At 45.2% G+C, this 18,719-nt stretch overlaps 2 protein-coding genes across 4 annotated transcripts in view; both read left to right on the forward strand.

The window, feature by feature from the left end:
- The first annotated feature begins 848 nt into the window (after positions 1 to 848).
- LOC306712697 (PI-PLC X domain-containing protein 1-like) lies at positions 849 to 4,283 on the forward strand. The gene is made up of 7 exons (XM_079182095.1): positions 849 to 1,017; positions 1,144 to 1,263; positions 1,578 to 1,702; positions 1,843 to 1,974; positions 2,550 to 2,717; positions 3,565 to 3,745; positions 4,005 to 4,283. The coding sequence occupies exons 2-7, from the start codon at positions 1,158 to 1,160 to the stop codon at positions 4,244 to 4,246; spliced, it is 954 nt and encodes a 317-aa protein (XP_079038221.1). The 5' UTR covers positions 849 to 1,017; positions 1,144 to 1,157; the 3' UTR covers positions 4,247 to 4,283.
- Positions 4,284 to 4,467: 184 nt separating this feature from the next.
- Positions 4,468 to 18,719, forward strand: part of spata20 (spermatogenesis associated 20) — a 231,491-nt gene continuing 217,239 nt past the window's right edge. For all 3 annotated transcript variants that reach the window (XR_013767568.1, XM_079182290.1, XM_079182291.1), the window contains exons 1-13: positions 4,468 to 4,727; positions 6,190 to 6,315; positions 6,395 to 6,459; positions 6,665 to 6,819; positions 6,920 to 7,063; positions 7,773 to 7,974; positions 8,070 to 8,200; positions 8,380 to 8,484; positions 8,831 to 8,905; positions 10,363 to 10,575; positions 10,775 to 10,967; positions 12,904 to 13,072; positions 17,963 to 18,171. Coding sequence is in view for 2 of the 3 variants with exons in the window: in XM_079182290.1 (XP_079038416.1) it covers positions 4,528 to 4,727; positions 6,190 to 6,315; positions 6,395 to 6,459; positions 6,665 to 6,819; positions 6,920 to 7,063; positions 7,773 to 7,974; positions 8,070 to 8,200; positions 8,380 to 8,484; positions 8,831 to 8,905; positions 10,363 to 10,575; positions 10,775 to 10,967; positions 12,904 to 13,072; positions 17,963 to 18,171 (1,987 nt within the window). In the remaining variant the exon portion in view is untranslated. The remainder of the gene's footprint in view (positions 4,728 to 6,189; positions 6,316 to 6,394; positions 6,460 to 6,664; positions 6,820 to 6,919; positions 7,064 to 7,772; positions 7,975 to 8,069; positions 8,201 to 8,379; positions 8,485 to 8,830; positions 8,906 to 10,362; positions 10,576 to 10,774; positions 10,968 to 12,903; positions 13,073 to 17,962; positions 18,172 to 18,719) is intronic.

Genomic DNA, 18,719 nt, shown 5'->3' on the forward strand with positions numbered 1-18,719 from the left:
CAAAAGAGAAAACACAGATATTTACACATTTAACAGTAGAGAAATAGAATAAGAGTTGTGTACTCTTTGCTCAGGCAAAACTTTAAAATAAAATAAAACAAAAGTATGAAATAAAACCAAAATATGCACACAAAAAACCCACAATGAAACCCTAAAAATGAACAGTTTCATATGTACTAGAGCTGTATTGTGAACAGAATTTTGCATCACTGTTTGACTTTGAGAATGTTTTGATCGCGGTTCAACGGGACTACGCTTTATCCAGAAAGTCTGCATTCCTTCCTTTAACCATATAAGGTCAATGACTACTTTGTCCACTACTTATCTTTACTTATCACTCGTGTGTGCGCGTTGCCTTATCATTGTGTGACGGGGAAGTGCCAGTCCTGTATAAAAGAGGACGCATGCCTGTGTGTCGGCACTCAGGTTTTGGAGTGAACAGGTGCGTATGCTACAGGATCATAGACCTGCTACATCATCATATAGCTATTGCAGTGTTTCAGTTTTGTACAGTTCTGTGATGTGATCGACATTGAGCTTTATTCTGCTCAACTGACCTTTCGCTTTCTAATGACACTGACACACACCGTGTATCCTACTATATTGTAAGCTCTACATACTTAACATCTCAGAGAAGCTGCACTGAATGTCACACACATGCAATTACCGCTTATCACCACAGACGCCGCCAAAGAGAACGAAACCGAGATCTTCAGGATTGTGACTTTAATTGCCCGGTAATGGTATGAGGAAGCATCTGAAGAACTATTTCATCCACAGGATCAAGTCTATTTTTAGATCTCCTCGTACAATGTGCTCCCTGGTGACACAAACTTGTCGGACTACACTTGATACACCATTTTCTCTCTTACCACGGTGCTTTCAAGGCAGTAACTTCAGTACTGCAGCCTCCCAATGAGCAGCAATTTATGACAACATCAGTTCTTCGTATGCTCCTGCAATTCAAACTCTGAGGTAATAAAGGGGTCGAGGAAGGCTGGGAATCCCCTCAGCAAAGTGAGTTGTATTTTTCTGAACTCTTGACCTGTATGTATGTGTTTTTCTTTTTTGCAACCTATTCATTATTAGCCCGAAACTGCTGTATTAGTAAGAGATTGACGGTTGAGTTGTCTTTTTTTGTAGAATTTGAGAGGACAATGTTTGCGAAAAAAGCCAAACAAGAAGTGACAAGCTACTGTGACTGGATGTCGCAACTACCACCCGAACTCCACAACATTCCTCTCTTTAATCTCACCATACCAGGTATGAAGCGGACATGATGTAGCTGCTCACATTGCCAAAGCATTCAGCTAATACACAGTGTGTACGTACATTAGAAAGGACATATCATTTGAAAAACATCTCCATAATGTATTTTTATGAGCCCTTCTTCAGCTTCCTGACAATACTGTATTCAGATTTGTCAATGTGTTTTTAAATGCTAAAAAAAGGTTTGAAAAAAAATGGTGTATGGAGAGCGATGATTGGTGGTTTATTAAAACTGTGACATTGCTATGACACCTGTGTGTGTGTGTGTGTGTGTGTGTGTGTGTGTGTGTGTGTGTGGTATTCCCTAGGTAGCCACGACTCTATGAGTTATGACTTGGACGTCAACTCCTCAATAATAGAACCCGACGGACTAAAAAGATTGAGCAAGATTTGTTGTGCACGTAAAATGGTGCACAGATGGGCCGTCACTCAGGTAAATGGTGTTTAAAACCTGTCGGTACTGACTGCATGTTGTGCATATATATGCATATATACACTGTACATATATATATATTAATTCAAGAAATAGACAGGGGAGTGATTGTTTGACTGTTGTCGTGGATTGCGACGCAGGAGGAGACCATCATAATGCAGCTGGATGCAGGAGTTCGCTACCTCGACCTGAGGATCGCTCGCAAGGCCCGTGACCGCGACCCCACCCGGCTTTACTTTCATCATGGGCTGTACACGAGGACGGATGTTGAGGTAAAGATGTGCTCATTTACGCTACGCAAACGTCAATAAATAGTTCGGAGTAAATCAACCTTTGTGGATCGTTAGTCTCCAGGGGTATCCGGATTTTTTTATACTCGAGACTTTTATGGCAATAAATATATCAATAAATAAACAAATATCTTACAGAAAATATCACTGAACACTAAGCCGAATAAATAGAATGTGACATGTACCTGAAGAAATACTTATACTTGTATTTTAGAGGCATTATATTTGATGTGTGAAAGGGACACATGGACTCATGACCTCAGCGTTTCTAAAATCCTGGTTAAAGTGCTGATACAAGTACTTTGATATGTCACTTTGTGTTTTGCGAGACAGAAAAAAATTCCAAGGACAATAAAAAACAAATCCCAGGCTCTATGTGGTATCAGATCCGAGTAACTGAAAAACTTTGACCACTGGTTTGCAGTTGAGCTATTTTTTTAAATATTTGACCATGCATTACGTTTTACTGGGAGCAACAGTGAAACCAAAATGAAAATGTGATATATCGATATATCAAAGAAAACAAGTAGAGTGGAGAATATGTCTTTGTGTGACAGACTGTTCTCAGGGCCATACATGACTGGGCAGAGAGGCACCCCAAGGAGATCCTCATCCTGGCTTTATCCCACTTCAAAGGGTTTGACAAAGCCATTGGCGCCCAGCTCCACACACATCTCATCGGCTTTATCTTGACCTTGTTTGGAGCCAAACTCATCCATATAAGGGTAAATTAAACAGAATATTTCTGTTAATATCTAGTCAAACAACTCATCATTAAAGGGACAGTTTTTTTGAAGTGGGGTACTTATCCACAGTCAGTGTGTTACCTACGGTAGACGGGAAGCTGGATGCACTGCTGTGGACGGGGGCAGCAGCAAAACAAAACAAAAGGCCCACCTGATATAATCAATATCAGTTTAAGTCTCAACATATATGGATTATTTTCACCTCTCGCTGTCACGCAGCCTTTTTCTGACGAGGGAACTGAAGCTGTTCTCTACGCTCTCTTCAAAGCCACAGGACTCGTTTGACAAAACCAGTACATTTACCTGGCAGAACACAGGAGTTAAAGGTCAAAGCTGCTTCGACCAGTTACTTTATTTGTGTCGTCGGCGGACTTCGGTCAATCTGAACTGACCCTTTAAAAAAACCAAAGTCCCACAATAACACAAACTAACAAACCGGTCGAGTCAGCGGCAGACCAGCAACTTCCATGTTGTGCAAAGGTTCAATTACTGTTTTTGTAAAAGGAGTCTTGTGGCTTTGATGAGAGCATAGATAGATAGAACATCCAGTCGAACAGGAAGTGTATAACGCACACTTAACTGGCAGGCCTTAATAGCTAATAGCAGTCTTGCTGCTGCCCCCATCCACAGCAGTACTTTGCTTTGCTCCTGTCTGTTTCTCCAAACTGCGGGCGTAATAAGTACCTCATCATGGGACCCCACTTCAAAACATCTGGACTATCCCTTTAAAGGAGCCTACCCGCTGTAAGCTACTAACAGCCTTAAAATACAAATGAGTTGAGCTTATACCAGCTCCGAAAAGAAATCTCTCAATGTATCGCAACAGGACACCCTTACCCTGAGGAGCTGCTGGGACAATGGCAGAAACGTCATAGTCTCATACGACTATCCGACGCACCACATGGAGCTGTGGAGTAAAATACTGTACTACTACGGCGATAGTATGGACACCACAAAGGTTGAATCCAAACTCAGTCACATGTTGGAGACGGCAAGGCCTGTTAAATGTGAGTTTTCTGTGTTCTTGTGGCTCAGTGCGGTTGTATGTGTTGCTAACAATACGAGGTTTGGTTTTGGTGACCGGGGGAGCTGATGAAATCACATCCATTCAGTGACAAAAACACAAGTCAACACCGTGCATCGCATGCATGCATTATTTCCTGCATGATGATTCAAGCCATTACAAAAAAAGTACAATTTGTTGCATGAAAATGATTGCCCCCCCCCCCCCCCCCCCCCCCCCCACACTCTTCCATGACCCTGCAGGTTTCTTTGTGTGTGGCCTGAACCTGACACTGCCAGAGGATGCCAGGATGCTCAAGTACATCCTCCGCATTTGTGACAACATTGCCAACGTCATACAGAGGAGTCTGCCGAGGCTGCTGCTGTGGGTGAAACAGCAGGCCGCCAAAACGCCCATGAACATTGTGGCCTCGGACTTGGTGACTCGTGATGACTTTGTCCCGACGGTGGTCAAGCTCAATGCTTGGAGACCTGTGAAACCGTAGACTCATCTCATTTTGTTCCTTCCTTTTAATAAAATAAGTTCCCTTCACATAACACTTGCTGTCTTGCTGACTCACAAAAACACTGATGGACTGTAAGAAAGAAAGAAAAAACACACTGTGATTATTTTGTGTGTCCCTATCCCCTTGGCGCGCCACCATGTGTCAACTCGTGGTATGTATTGCAATACGAAATGTCTCGTGCCTGCAAGTTTTGGCTGGTGTATGTCAACAAAGCAGCTAACCCCAGCTGGTAACTAACCAACACACTTTGGTGGATTAGGATGATAAGACTAGCATGGCATCGGTCGGCGTCCAGAAATAGCCACGTGGAGCCCGCACGCCTTTTAGCTGCAGCTTTTTGGGGAGCGGACGGTCCTCAGCAGAACTCCGGGGGTCACGTTAGGTGTTTCAGGCAGATCCTCCACCCACCAAGCGAGAGGTCACCGCGCCACCACCTTCCACAGCCGGCCTGCTACCTCAGGTAAAGCCACCGAGGCTAATAGATTGCTAACGCTAGATGTGCGGTACCTTAAAGTTCCAGCAAACATGCTTTAGCTAAAGCATGAATGGCACTTCAAATGTCAATAGACGTAATGTTGCTTGCTGCGTGCTGGTACCTGTGAGGACTGTAGGCATGCTTTGGACGAATGGGAACGAGTTACGCCAAACTCCGTTAGAAAATCATACGATTTAATATGTCCCCAACATGAACTGTTACCAGGAGACATGCCACTGTGAGACAAGACATGTAACAAAGGTCCAACTGGCTCGTATTTGAATTCCGTGTAACAAGATAAGCCTCCAAGTGGCACTCATTTCTAATAATATATCAGCTTTTTCCACCAGGGTTGCCAGTTAATTTCAGTATCGCACTCTGCTAACGGTAAACATTTAAGCTAGCCTTTGCGTTACATGTCACATTTCTAATCCATGTGGGTCCATGTGTCACAGCTATTCCGGCCGAATTATAGGACATGGTCTGATATATTGGAAACTGTTTTCAGTCACGTTTTATGGGGCATGAGCCTGTGGCTATAAGCAAAATGACATGAAATTGTGGGATATTCAAGCGGAAGTCTTTTGGCTAACAGCTAGCTACAGTGCTTGACAGCTACTGCAGCTGTAGCAGGGAGCAAGCTTCTTTAGTATCAGCTCACTGACAGCGTGGCGACACTTCGTGTTTGTCGTTAGAACAGTATGCACGCTGGTTAACACAACACATGGTAGACTCATGTAGTAAAGTTAGCATAACTGTTAGCGTTAGCTATGCTCCACGCTGTCATAATAATGACACGATTTTGACAGCAGACAGTTTGACTTGTCACAGCAGGAAAAGCACAAGTGTACTAATACCATTAGTTAGTGATGGCCAAAAAAATCATTTTCACTGTCCAATTATGGAATAGTGCTGGAACACCTAAATAGAAATGCAGCCTTATCGGGGAATTATGAATTATAGCTGTGCTTGCCCTGCTATGACCTGTCAACAACTATCATGCAAACAGTGTGTTAGTTGCATAATTATTGCTCAGACCCTCTGGACACTCGTCCGTTCTCAGTGATCAAATGTGCAACAGTATTTCAATCAATGACAGAAGTGAAACTCGATAATTTAGGCATCAAGAGGGTGCTATCATATCCCCTAATTACCAGCACAGGGACTGCTGATGGGAAAAGCATAAACAGAAGAGCAGCGCAATAATTTTCGTCTACATAGCTGTCAATGTCATTCACTAAAAAAAACACACACACAAGCCCATGAGATTTTTTTTCATTCTTGCAGATGTATTAAAGCACCGAGATTAAATATCAATAATAAAAAATCTGTGATCTTGAGTAACTAAATGCACACAAAATAAACCTTTTTATAAGATGTCTGGCTTTTGCAGATTGGTTGCCATCAATCGGTAACTCAAATTGTAAATCTGTTTTTTTGCATCCAGCTCACCCGTCTTCATGAGCATGGCGTCAGGAGGGACGTCGTCCACCTCCCCCCACAAACACACCAACAGGTTGGCCGAGGAGAGGTCGCCCTACCTGCTGCAACACGCACACAACCCCGTCGACTGGTGAGTGAGTGCGCTTCGAGACGCGTTTCTGTGAAGCTGACGTGATGTCACGTGTAAACCAATGTCGCGCTCGTTTCAGGTATCCGTGGGGACAAGATGCTTTCGACAAAGCGAAGAATGAAGACAAGCCCATCTTTTTATCAGGTAGAATCCCCTCCCACGCCCTGCGTTAACGGGAATTTCATTCTGGGGCCCACTTCTCTCCGAATTAATGTTTCAGTGAGGGGGGTGGGGAATCACTGTTATGAGATAAAACACTTCTTTTCACTTGTTGACATACTGACTCACGATAGTTGTGCTCGTACTGGAAATGACACATCTGCTTGCTGTAAATCTCTCTGACCGTCAGTGGGCTACTCCACGTGCCACTGGTGCCATGTTATGGAGAGGGAGTCTTTCGAAGACGAGGAAATTGGCAAAATCCTGAGTGACAACTTTGTCTGCATCAAAGTCGACCGAGAAGAGCGACCCGATGTGGACAAGGTCTACATGACCTTTGTACAGGTGTGTGTAGACCGTACATGTAGGGTTTTCTCACACAAGCTTCTTTTGTTCCCCCCCCCGCTGATGCCCTCTCATGACTTTCGGTTGCTGATGTCTGCAGGCGACGAGCGGTGGTGGAGGTTGGCCCATGAGTGTGTGGCTGACCCCTGACCTACGACCTTTCATTGGAGGCACCTACTTCCCTCCCACGGACCACGCAAGGACACCTGGGCTCAAAACGGTTCTCAAGCGAATCATTGAACAGGTAAAAGGTTTCGGCCTCTCGTGTTTGGCCCATTTAAAACAGTACATTTAATGAGGTATCATTTGTGTCGATCGGCAAGCCTGGTCGCGATTATTTTTCCATAATCGAGACGAGCTGATAACGAATCTCTTGATTTACAGCAGCAGTGCGTTTGAGAAACTCCGGGGGAAAAGTTGTGCCGGAGTTGTCGCTTCCATCCAGCGTTTCTGATTTGGATAATTACTTTAAAAAATACTTGAATTTATTCGAGGTGTCGTACGTGCAGCGTGGGTCCGTTCAGGAATATTTACAATTACACCACTTTTTTTTGTTACATCAGGTAGTCAGTCCTACACAACAGTTTTAGAAGAAGCTATTTAGAATGCGCAGCAGAGGGACGGGGGACGGGGGGAATTGCTTCAGCGAACTATTTGAAGATTAATTGGCTCTCCTCCGCCAACGACCGCATCATTTTGATGAGCAGCGTGGAAAATTAATAATATGGATTTAGGCCTATTTGCAAAGCCCAACACAACAGCTCCGCCGTGGGACGTGAAATGAAAAGACAAAGAGGATGAAAAGCGTTTATTTGTCTGTTATCTGTGGGGGGGAGATGAATCCGAGTCATCAAAACGTGCGCGTTTAGAACGCAGGAACAAGAAAGCCCTTTCGTTTTTTCTCTCTGCATCTTCGCCGTACATGTGACACAAGTTCTCCTCATGATCCCCAGTGGCAGAATAACCGCCCTGCTCTGGAGTCCAGCGGAGAGAGGATCCTTGAAGCCCTGAAGAAGGGCACGGCCGTCGCCGCGAACCCAGGAGAGAGTCCTCCGCCGGCCAAAGAGGTCGCTGACCGCTGCTTCCAGCAGTTGTCGCACTCCTACGAGGAGGAGTACGGGGGCTTCAGGGACGCTCCAAAGTTCCCCACACCAGGTAGACTCTGCGAGAACCCCCAGTGGACACGTTTCAGGCTTCTGGTCCTGATGAATACCCTTCATATGACTCCCATTTTATTTGATCTCAAACAGTGAATCTGATGTTCCTCATGTCGTACTGGTCCGTGAATCGCTCCACCTCAGAAGGGGTGGAGGCTCTCCAGATGGCCTTGCACACACTCCGCATGATGGCGCTGGGCGGCATCCACGACCACGTGGCTCAGGTTCGTACACATTCAAATACAAAAATTTAAAAAAGCAATTTGGGGGTGTCATTTTGTGCTTCTGGAAATTAATAATGAAAAACACGAGAGATGTCGCGAGAGATGATACAGTACATTTGAACAGAATATTGGTGTGAGAAAGTATGTACTGTATCTCTCTTTATGTCTCTCTTCCGCAGGGTTTTCATCGCTACTCTACAGATTCCGCCTGGCATGTTCCCCACTTTGAGAAGATGTTGTACGACCAGGCCCAGCTGGCTGTAGCCTACGTAACTGCCTCCCAGGTGTGTGTGTGTATGTGTGTGTTCTTGGTTGTGTATGTAATCATCCCCCCATCATTCTGTCTCTCTCTTATCCAAGTCATTTATCGGTATATTACACAGTCACAGTCAGTTATTATTTTCTTCAGAGTAAATAACGACAGTGAAGGCGCTAATACACATATTTGTAAGGTTGTCCGTTTTTTTTTTTTACCAATTATCTCCTTAAAATATCCAAACACAGTATTTGCATTGGATTCCGTGGTTAACGCCCTGCATACACGTCACATGATGGTATGTTTTCGGTCACGTTGAGGTGGAATCATGACTCTGAGCAGGTGTGTGCTGTGTGTTCCCTGCTTTCTTTCAGGTATCGGGTGAGCAGCTCTTTGCAGATGTGGCTAAGGACATACTGCTGTACGTCTCCAGAGACCTGAGTGACAAGGTGAGTCAGCTACAGTCTTTGTGTGTGTGCTTTTGTGTTTATTTGACTGGCTACATGGGGACCAGATGTCCTCACTGGGGCACCAAGGTGATTGCAATTATTCTAAAGCATTCCTTTTTTTTTAGCATCAAAACGATATAAAAATGGAAGTTAATCAGTCAAAGAGATGGTTTGGATTTTTGTAAGGAGGATTGTATGAAGCACTCTTCCATAGTCGGGGTATTAGAGGATATATATATTGGAGAAACGGGCAGGAGAACCAGCACGGGAGCAAAGTGATGTACCGCTGTGGACTGGGACGACTGCAAAACGCATTTTTCATCAAAAAAATAGTCAATATCAGTTTAAGTGTACGCGATATGTGATTATTTTCACTTCATCTCGCCTTCGGACATTCCTTTTCTTTTACCCCGCAGAACACCTGGTCCATACCTCCCCGATGGATTAGTTTTTTTGTGTTATGATGTGTTGCGTGTTCTGCGAGGTCAAATGACTGTTTCTGTTTATCCCCATCGGAAGGAAATGTCTGACTGCAAGGTATCTTAGTAAAAATATTCAAAAAGGAGCTATAATACTTTCGTGCCGGTACTGTTCCTCCAAACCGGGCCTCACTTAAAAAAATCCGAACTATCCCTTTAAGGTTAGTGTTAATGCGGTGGTTTGAAAAGCATGTTGGCAAAGGCAAGTCATTAAAAATAGAGCACTAGAATCTGCTGCTTTTATTTGTATCTGCTGCTGATGAAGGAAGTACATGAACTGTAAATTCCCACCGTTGACAAATAGCTTCTTAAACCCCGTGCTCTCCTCCGAGGGTCAAAAGCTTTTTTTTTCTCTCTTTTTGATTAATGAGTCGACACCAGCCAGCGAACGGAGCACACAATTAATACCACACTCGTTGCAATCATTATATTCCCCGAGATTTATTATGTAATTATCCGCCAATGAATTAACGGTTTCAAAGGTAATCTGCTGCAGACTGTGTGTTTCTTTTGTGCTCCAGCAGCTGGGACGTTCGCTCAGCGAGGTAGACTCGCTCTCGGTGAAAGCACAGTTCACAGCGGGTCTGCAGACCCCCGATAGTGGGCTAACATGACGCGCTGTATAACGGGGTTCTTTAGAGGCATCGATTTACCTGTCGCAATGATGTACGCCCTGAGAGAGGGCTTCAATGAGTAACATCGTGTCAGACCCTTCAAAGGTGTTCATTGATTCATCGGTTAGCGTCACGTTTGTTGCTTCAGGTCGTAACTTTGATAGTTTCTTGTGAGCCGTCCGGTGAAGTTTTTTATTTTTTGGAGATTCAGGTATTTCAATTTAACGCCCCTGAAAAATCTTGTTTTCGCTGACCTCCGGTGGCTTCACTCCGTGGTGTGTGCCGTACATTATACCTGGCATTGAATAGCAGCTTTTCCCCTCTCCTCCCACCTCCTCCATTCCGGCCCATGCCTCTGACGCAGTCCGGAGGATTCTACAGCGCCGAGGATGCGGACTCTGTCCCGGCATCGGGGGGGCCAGAGAAGCGAGAGGGGGCTTTCTGCGTCTGGACGGCCTCGGAAGTTCGGGAGCTGCTGCCGGATGTGGTTGAGGGCGCCACCGGAGCGGCCACGCAGGCAGACATCTTCATGCACCATTACGGGGTCAAGGAGCTCGGCAATGTTAATCCGGAACAGGTCAGTTTAAATTGTGCTGTGAAATGCGGCCATTGCAACTCTTTCTAGGATCCCAGTTTGAGATGAAAAGAATAAAAGAACTGTGATGTTGTGAATCAGATCGTCTACATGAAAAGAGTAACCATTAAGGTGTTGAAGCTGCTCCATTAAGGCATTAACATGACAGCTGTTCTTATTCCCTGTGCCGTTTTTTTGCCAGGACCCCCACGGCGAGCTGCAGGGCCAGAATGTGCTGATCGTGCGCTATTCGGTGGAGTTGACGGCTGCTCGCTTTGGCATCAGCGTGGAGAAAGCCAACGAGCTCCTGGCCTCGGCCAGGACCAAAATGGCAAAAGTGAGGGAGAGTCGGCCACGCCCACATCTGGACACCAAGATGTTGGCCTCCTGGAATGGTACGGTCGAGATAACTTCACATACGAGTTCATACTACCAAGTAAAGGGCGGATTGTAAGACGAGGGGCCCCACCTGGTCTCTTACAGAGGAGGAAGACACACTGACTTTATCGTTGTTTACCTTCTTTTTGTTGTTGTATTTTGTTCCTTTGTAGTTATTACGTATCTCTCTGTGGTTTGGTTTCTCTTTGTGATCATTTATAGACTTTTTGAGTCTCTTTGTTGTTGTTTTATGACCCTTTTTGTGTCTCTTTGCAGCTTTTTTGTGTCCCTTTTGTAGTTGTGTTGGTTTCTTTATAGACTTTTTGAGTCTCTTTGTGGTTGTTTTGCCCCTTTTCATAGCCATCTGGCTATTTAGCCATGGTGATAAACGCTGCTCGTGCTAAAGCGGTTGCTTTTGGTTTGAAACAACGGCATCAATTTTAACAACTAGTTGTTAAAATTAATGCCGTTGTTTCAATTATTAATAGTTTATATTTTGAGAGTTAATTGCGTTTGTGTGTAATTATTTTGCATATGTAAACAACAAAAGACCGACATGAAGAATTTACATTTGACACAATTAGAATAGGTCAGCCTCCGTGTAATGCAATACAATTATCAGACCAACCAACCAAACAGCGTTACTTAACTCAGACTGTGCGTGGGCATGCTAATCTATCTGTTCAGTAGGACAAATATATACAATACCTGCAGCCTAATCAGGTGTGTAGTTTTTCAACGAGGTCAGAGCTGTTTTTGTTTTCGGTTGCCCTTCTTATACTTTGAAGTTTTATACCAAGGTGAGGTTGGCTGTGTGAGACGTAAATACAGTGCAGTTTTAGGCACTTCCGCGTTGGCTTCATTTCTAAGCACCGGAGGTTGACACTTGGTCTTCACTCCCTTGTTGCCTGTTGCTGTCGTGATCCATGCTTCAGCTCCTCAAGAATTATAATATTTTAGATGCGTCTCTGTGCTCAGGGCCGGCTGTACGCTCCTAATCGCATCCTTCCACTGAAATACATGGAGTTAAAACGGATTTATCCTAAGTGATGCGTCATTAAGTAACGATATAAGAGTTTACAATGTTTTGATACAGCTGCTTTTAGTATCAATAGCCTGCTTTTGTTGCGTATCCTTTTATAGGATAGATAATTGGTTGACTTTTTTTTTATCCCACACTACCAAACCACAGTGAATTGGTTCATGGCTGGTGGTCCACATCGACGGTACCAAAACACCCTGTGCTTCTAATCCCAGCACTAACCAAGGGCAAATATACAAGTAGTCAAACAAGACATATTGTCCTTTGACAGTTGACACATTTATACACACTGTTTTTTTTTAGCTTTATGAAGATTTGCATAGATTATTACAGAGGCACTTGTTGTCACTTTCCATTAGTGTGACGCCAATTTGGACACTCAACATTGTTTGTCCAGCACATTGTCTCCGAGGTGATTAATTACAAGAACACAAAGCGCGTGCACACACACACACCGGCAAGTTTTGCTCCCAGGCCTGACGTCTCAAGCCGGAGTGTGTTAGTGAGGTAATGAGGCTCTGCGATCCCGAGAACTTTCCAATTAGACGCAAGACTCTCCTTCTCCTCTCTAATGAAGAAACCCCTCCATTAATCACCTGTCCTCTGCCGCAGCGCTTTGAAGACCAGGCTGTGCACTCAAACCCGACTTTGATACGCTACATGAAAGAGGAGTGCAGGGGAAAGAGGGAGGAATGGATGTAGAGAGGGGAGAGAGAAGGAGCGAGAGGGAACGGGGGAAACTTCAAAGAGCCGGGAGGAATAACTAAGCTTGGGACTGTGATGAGGCCACACACTTGTACCTTGTAGCCAAAAGAGGACACACTATTTTAATTTTAAGCTGAGTAAAAGTCCTTTTTTATAACTAAACATTCCAGCACCACCATCATCATCTTCATCTTCTTCCTCCTCAGGTCTCATGCTGTCGGCCTACGCCGGCGTCGGAGCTGTGCTGGGGGACAAGGCCCTGCTGGAGAGGGCGGTGCGGACGGGCAACTTCCTCAAGGAGCACCTGTGGGATGCTGAGCGGCAGACCGTCCTCAGGTCCTGTTACCGCGGAGACGAGATGGAGGTGCAACAGATGTAAGAGAAACGATGAGTGTTTGTATTCAGTGCGAGCACACTGTAGTCACACAGAGAGGGCAACACTTGCACCACCTGTGGCATTGTGTTGCGTGTTAAAAGTGTGACCAGCCTGAGCCACATCTGTTTAATAATCACTATTATCACTTTTAGCCGAGAAGCAGCGAGCAGTTGTGTTGTGCCGGGATGACTAACAGCGCAAACAGGAAACGAGGCTATTGGTTGAAATCAGGTTATGGCAGGAAACCAGAGAACATGTTCACATGTAACCTGGTTAACTGTAAATCTGCATTTAAGTCGGTAATCAGATTTCTCCTCCAGCCTCTATCATACTGCATTTGAAACAAGATTGGCCTTATTTTAAATGGATTATAGATGCCTGTTTGGACTGAAGGCACATTGAGAGGAGAGGCTCTGTGGTGGGAGATCACGCAAGATTGTATGCATTCGAATTTAAACGCGTAATAATTAACTATGATTAGAATCAAATACATTTTTGACTGAGATGGCCAAGAAACATATTTGCCTCCAGCAGAAATGGAGCTAGATTAAGATTTTAATTTTTTTATTTTCAACCCGACCAAAAAGGAAACAGAATTTGTCGTTAACATGAGATTTAAGAAGTCAGCTCACTCTACTACGCCTGATCTGTTATGTTGTTCATTCTGTACACATGTTGCTCTCTCTAAGGTTTCTTCCTCCCCGTTAAAGGGTTTTTGTTGGGGGGGGGGGGTTTCCTGTACCGATGTGAGGGTCCTGGAATAGAGGGTGTCACACGTGTACAGATTGTAAAGCCCTCTGAGGCAAATTTGTGATTTTTGGGCTATACAAAATATATTGAATCAGCTAGTGGTCCGCGAATCAGACTGAGAATGTCCTCGAAGCCTGGGAACATAGACACACTGTTGATTGCGCGCCATCACTCCAGGTGTCCTCGTTCTGTTGGCCAACCCGTGCCCCAGTTATCACCAATGAGGCGAGTGTGAAATGCAACGGAATCAGCAGAAGGGGGGGAGGGGGGGGGGGAGAAGTATGCCGGGAGACCTGCAACAAGGGTGATGAAGAGCGTACAATTTTAAACACAGCTACAGACTCTCGCCTAAACGCCGTGGCCCTGTTTCCGCGGCTCTCGTCCCATTCATAAGTGTCCAGTTCAGGACGGTGTCGGCATTTAGAATGCTTACCGAGGCCGTTTTTCTCAAGTCTGGTTCAGCGTCCAGCCGTGGGTAAACCACTCCGTCATGCCGGGCACATATGGGCCGCGGACTAGATATTCCAGGAGGAATGGTAGGTGCTCAGACTAACTGGGTTAATAGGCTGTGGAGGCGTTGAGGAGCTGATGCCGTGGATGTTCTGTGGCTCTTCCCTGGCGCCGGGTGATTGAGAGTCTGCCGGGACCAGAGGGAGGCAGAGACGGTGGCAAGGTCCCAGTGGGACGCTGGTGATGTCGACTCACTCTTGCTTGATTTGTCAACATGTTTGTTTGGTCATACGCGTGCTGCCCTGCATCATGAGTTTTGAAGTGTGAGTGTCTGCTAGTTGTGTACTTTTCGTTTTGCTCAGCCATGGCGGCTAGCTGTAGAAACTTTCATGAAGCAGCTGTGGGTTGAATTCAGGTCGTGTCAGTTGTGTGGTTATCTGATATGCCTTTATGTATTTATTGAACTAGTTTGTTTCCATAACCATGGGCATTAACATGCTGTTAATGCAGTCACTGCTCCCCGTCAGCCACAAGAGCATTATGCTGAATCAGCATGGAATCAGGCAGCGACGGTAAACCGTTGTCATCACCTTGGAAGCACACTAATGTCTCCAAATATCATTAAAGGACGTCGTCGTAACATAATTAGAATTGAGGGGCCTTGCCCAAATAATGACATGGCTTCAGACCATCAATCGCACATGCTTTTGGCAATATAATCAATTAGTAGGACTGCACAATTATTGTAATATGAATTGTGATCACTGGTTTGGCTTCCCACAATTACATAAATGTGATGCCATATGCTGCATATCAAATCAAGCATGTCTTATACTAGCCGGCCACCAGGGGGCGATCAAGACGTTACAGCGGCAGTCTGTGTGGCTGCAGTCCAGAGCAGAGGAGGAACATACTGTATATTACAGAAAGACGCACTGTACTCAGGTGAAGAAGAACCTTATTTTAAGTCTCATGTTGATGCAAAGCTTGGCACATTAGCAGGAATGTAGCACAATATGGAGGTGAAAGGAGTTCTCTGTTTGTATTGTATTTTATTTATTTTTCTTCTCGTCGATAGATCCCTTAAAATGACCAACACAAATATAAAATAAGGAAAATGACCATTTGATGACTAAGGGTGCTTTCACACCATGTTGGGTTCATTTGGAGAAAAATACATTTTAGTTCAGTTTCTGTTCACACTGACTTTGTTACAATGAAACCAAGAGGCGTAAACGTGAAGCTATACAGGCTGACGGGGGTTATTAGCATGATCAGTGCTACATAGTACATAAAGTACACATGGTCTGATACTAGCAGAGCAGTTTTTTGACCTATTAATCAGAGAAATGTGTTGATTTGTAAATAGGTTATACACATGGCCTTATACACTTCATGAAAGCTGTTCAGGAAGCAATCTCATTGATACGCTGATGGATTTAATAGCAGTTTAGCATTTTAAATCATGCCAAAATCCACATGGTCCGTATCAGGGTTTGATTAACGGCTTTAAAACCAGCGCAAATAAACTTCACTAACCGGGCAAACGGATCTTGTTTCGTTTTAACCAAGCCAAACGGGTTAGTCGTACTACTAGTCCCAGGTGTCAGTAGTATTCCGATGGCGTAGTGTGCCTCCTGCCGCATTAGAATACACCGTTGCACCTCCCCGTCTTACATTCACACATAACACGGCTTCTGGAGTGTATCCTGTGCTCTGACGACGTGATGGTGAGCGACAGAAGATAAAATATTAGGTGTCACCGCACAGGTGGCTGCACAGAGAGCAATTAAATGAGAAAGGCTGGAGTGTGAGTCGAATTCCAAAGGTCCCCACGTTGCCACAGGAAAACAAACACCAGCTACATTTCCTGATTACTGAGTCAAACGGGGAAATCTCTCTTACTGTTTCTGTGTCTGAGTTTCATCTTTTCATATGTAATAATGGCACGGCGTTATAGCTCAACAGTACACTCCGTAGCTCGAGCGAGCGTGTTAGATTATTCTCTAACATAAAGGTCGCCGCTGATGGTAGTCGATGTGTTTGTGTCCCACATCGCCCCCAGTACGTCTCTCCCTTACTTAGTGGAGTTCGCTAGCGTATGAGAGAATCATCATGAAGCTATTATTATTATAAAGCCATCCCCTGAGTGCTGCAGTACGATATGGCAGACTGACGAGATGTTGTGTCTGTGCTCTCTGGGAAATGACTCATTTAACGCGCACCGCTGAAGGTGTGAGGGAGAAGGCTGCGGCGTGTTTCTCAAAGGCTTTTCACTTTTTTGGTGTCGGCGAGGCCCTCTTGAGGTTGTGTCTCGGGTTTGTCGGGTTTTATGGTGTGCATTTGCCGAATCAACCAGTACTTTTTTCCTCTTGTAAAACACTTCTAATAACGTGGAAGTTTCACCTGAGCTTGTCCTGGCTTGTTCTTGAGAGCGGAATGGGCTCATTCTTGCACTTTGTGGCCACAAGGGCGCAGTGACGAGCCCGATACAGGTCGGCACACTACTATGAGGCAAGAAGAGGCTCATTCATGCTGCATGTGAAGTGATTTCAAGCAGTGTGTTTCAGTTTGACTCGAGAATAGGCGTCAAGGATGAAATCTAACTGGGTGGTTTGGCAAATGCAGTTCGGTTAAATTCCTAACCTCTGATAAAAAGCTCTTCACAGCTGCTTCCCTAAGCTTCTCTATTATCAGTCACAGGGCCATTAGCATTGCTAAAGACACTTCTGTTTGTCATGATGTAAATTCCAAGGGCTCCCTTTTGTATTGACATTCAACTGGCCCGTCCTGTCCAGTGCAAGAGTGCCTGCTGTCTCGTTTCAACTTATGAGTCAACATCTGTCTGTCTTTCTTTCTGGCAAAAGATATGACTCTCCACCTCTCAAAGCCTCCTCTCTTGACCACCAGCCCCACCTGACACGGCACTATCTGACTTCCTGTCACCATCCGTCCCCCTGCACTCACCCAGATGCTATTGTGGGAATTGGAGGGATGGGTGGGGGGGTTGGGGTGGGCCTTGTTTTTTGGGGTGTAGGTGTGATTGAATAGTACATCGCATTCAAAACCAACGCCACGGAGAGCAGGTTGTAAATTTGACACGGGCTGTTAAAGGGCAGATTTGCAGGTGAAACGGAGCAGGTTTATATGAAAATGTAGAGAGAATGTAGAATGAGATGCAGGTGAGAGGGGGGAGGAGGTGGGATGGTCTAACTGTAACCGCATTCGCTCAACTACTGTGCTGCTTCACTTGAAACTCAGAAGACTTTATGAACTCAGCTGTGTGTGCATGTGTAAATGTCTCCTCTACAGTACCAAGTGCAAAGAGAAGGCAGATGAGTGATTTCACTTAGAGAAAAGTGCTCCAGGGAGAGATTATACTCAGCCCGCTATGCACATCATAATGTAGCTCCGGTACTGTCACAGATGACTCCTTCAGGCTTTTTTATTATCCAAGCCCAATTCTTCTGGGTTTTCTATACTCTCTTGATTGGAACCATAGCCTGATCGTCTTCAGGCATCGTAAACAAGCGTTCGGTACATAAAAAGATAAAAGGGCAGAAAACAAGAAGCTGAACTAGTTCACCGACAGCAACCCATCTTCCCGCCCTGATCCATCGATGCATTTTTAATGAAAACCGTCCTCATTCTCGTTCTCCTCCTGCTGACTTTCCTCTCCCATTCTCCAGATCTCCGCCCATCTCTGGCTTCCTGGACGACTACGCCTTCGTCATTTGTGGCCTGCTGGACCTGTACGAGGCCACGCTGCAGTCGGAGTGGTTGCAGTGGGCCGAGGAGCTGCAGCTGCGGCAGGATGCGCTGTTCTGGGACGACCAGGGCGGAGGCTACTTCTGCAGCGATCCCGGTGACGCCACGGTGCTGCTGCAGCTCAAAGAGGGTGAGGGATGGATACACCAATATGTCGTTAGATATCACCAGTCTAGATCTTGAATACCCAGCCCCTTTTTTGTGTGAATTTTGACCCGATGACAGTGTCAGAAGAAACGTTAGGTGATCACCAGCGTCATTACAGTTCATCATGTGGGGCAACGCCATTGTCTGTACCAAATGTTTTTGGCAATCCATCCAATAGCTGTCGAGACATTTGGCCCCAAACAACACATGTCAGCCTCAAGGTGGCGCTAGAGGAGAAATCGAGGGATCAACAAAGCCTATAGGCTCCGTCCTCCGTGAAAAGATGTCGGGATATTTCAGTCCGGATTGAAGCGGCGGACCGACGACAACAGTAACAGACGGTATCATCCGAGTGTGGAAAATAAATAAGGCCTTCATGCTACTGCTGCTGGCTGCAGCTCTAATAGGTTGAGAGATTCAGTGAAGGATTGATGGACAGGTGAAGGATTAACAGTACCACTGGAGCAGACCTCTGTGGCTTAGACAAGGATGGATAGCTCAGGCAGATGAATAAGTACAGAGTTTTAGGCC

Source organism: Pholis gunnellus, assembly GCF_910591455.1.
Source record: "Pholis gunnellus genome assembly, chromosome: 21".
Taxonomy (NCBI): Eukaryota; Metazoa; Chordata; class Actinopteri; order Perciformes; family Pholidae; genus Pholis; species Pholis gunnellus.

Excerpts from the sequence above, each read along its gene's own strand:
- LOC306712697 (XM_079182095.1), top strand. The coding sequence starts at position 1,158 with ATGTTTGCGAAAAAAGCCAAACAAGAAGTGACAAGCTACTGTGACTGG. Across the intron at positions 1,703-1,842 it reads ACAGATGGGCCGTCACTCAG|GAGGAGACCATCATAATGCA; the intron begins GTAAATGGTGTT and ends ATTGCGACGCAG. Across the intron at positions 2,718-3,564 it reads CCAAACTCATCCATATAAGG|GACACCCTTACCCTGAGGAG; the intron begins GTAAATTAAACA and ends GTATCGCAACAG.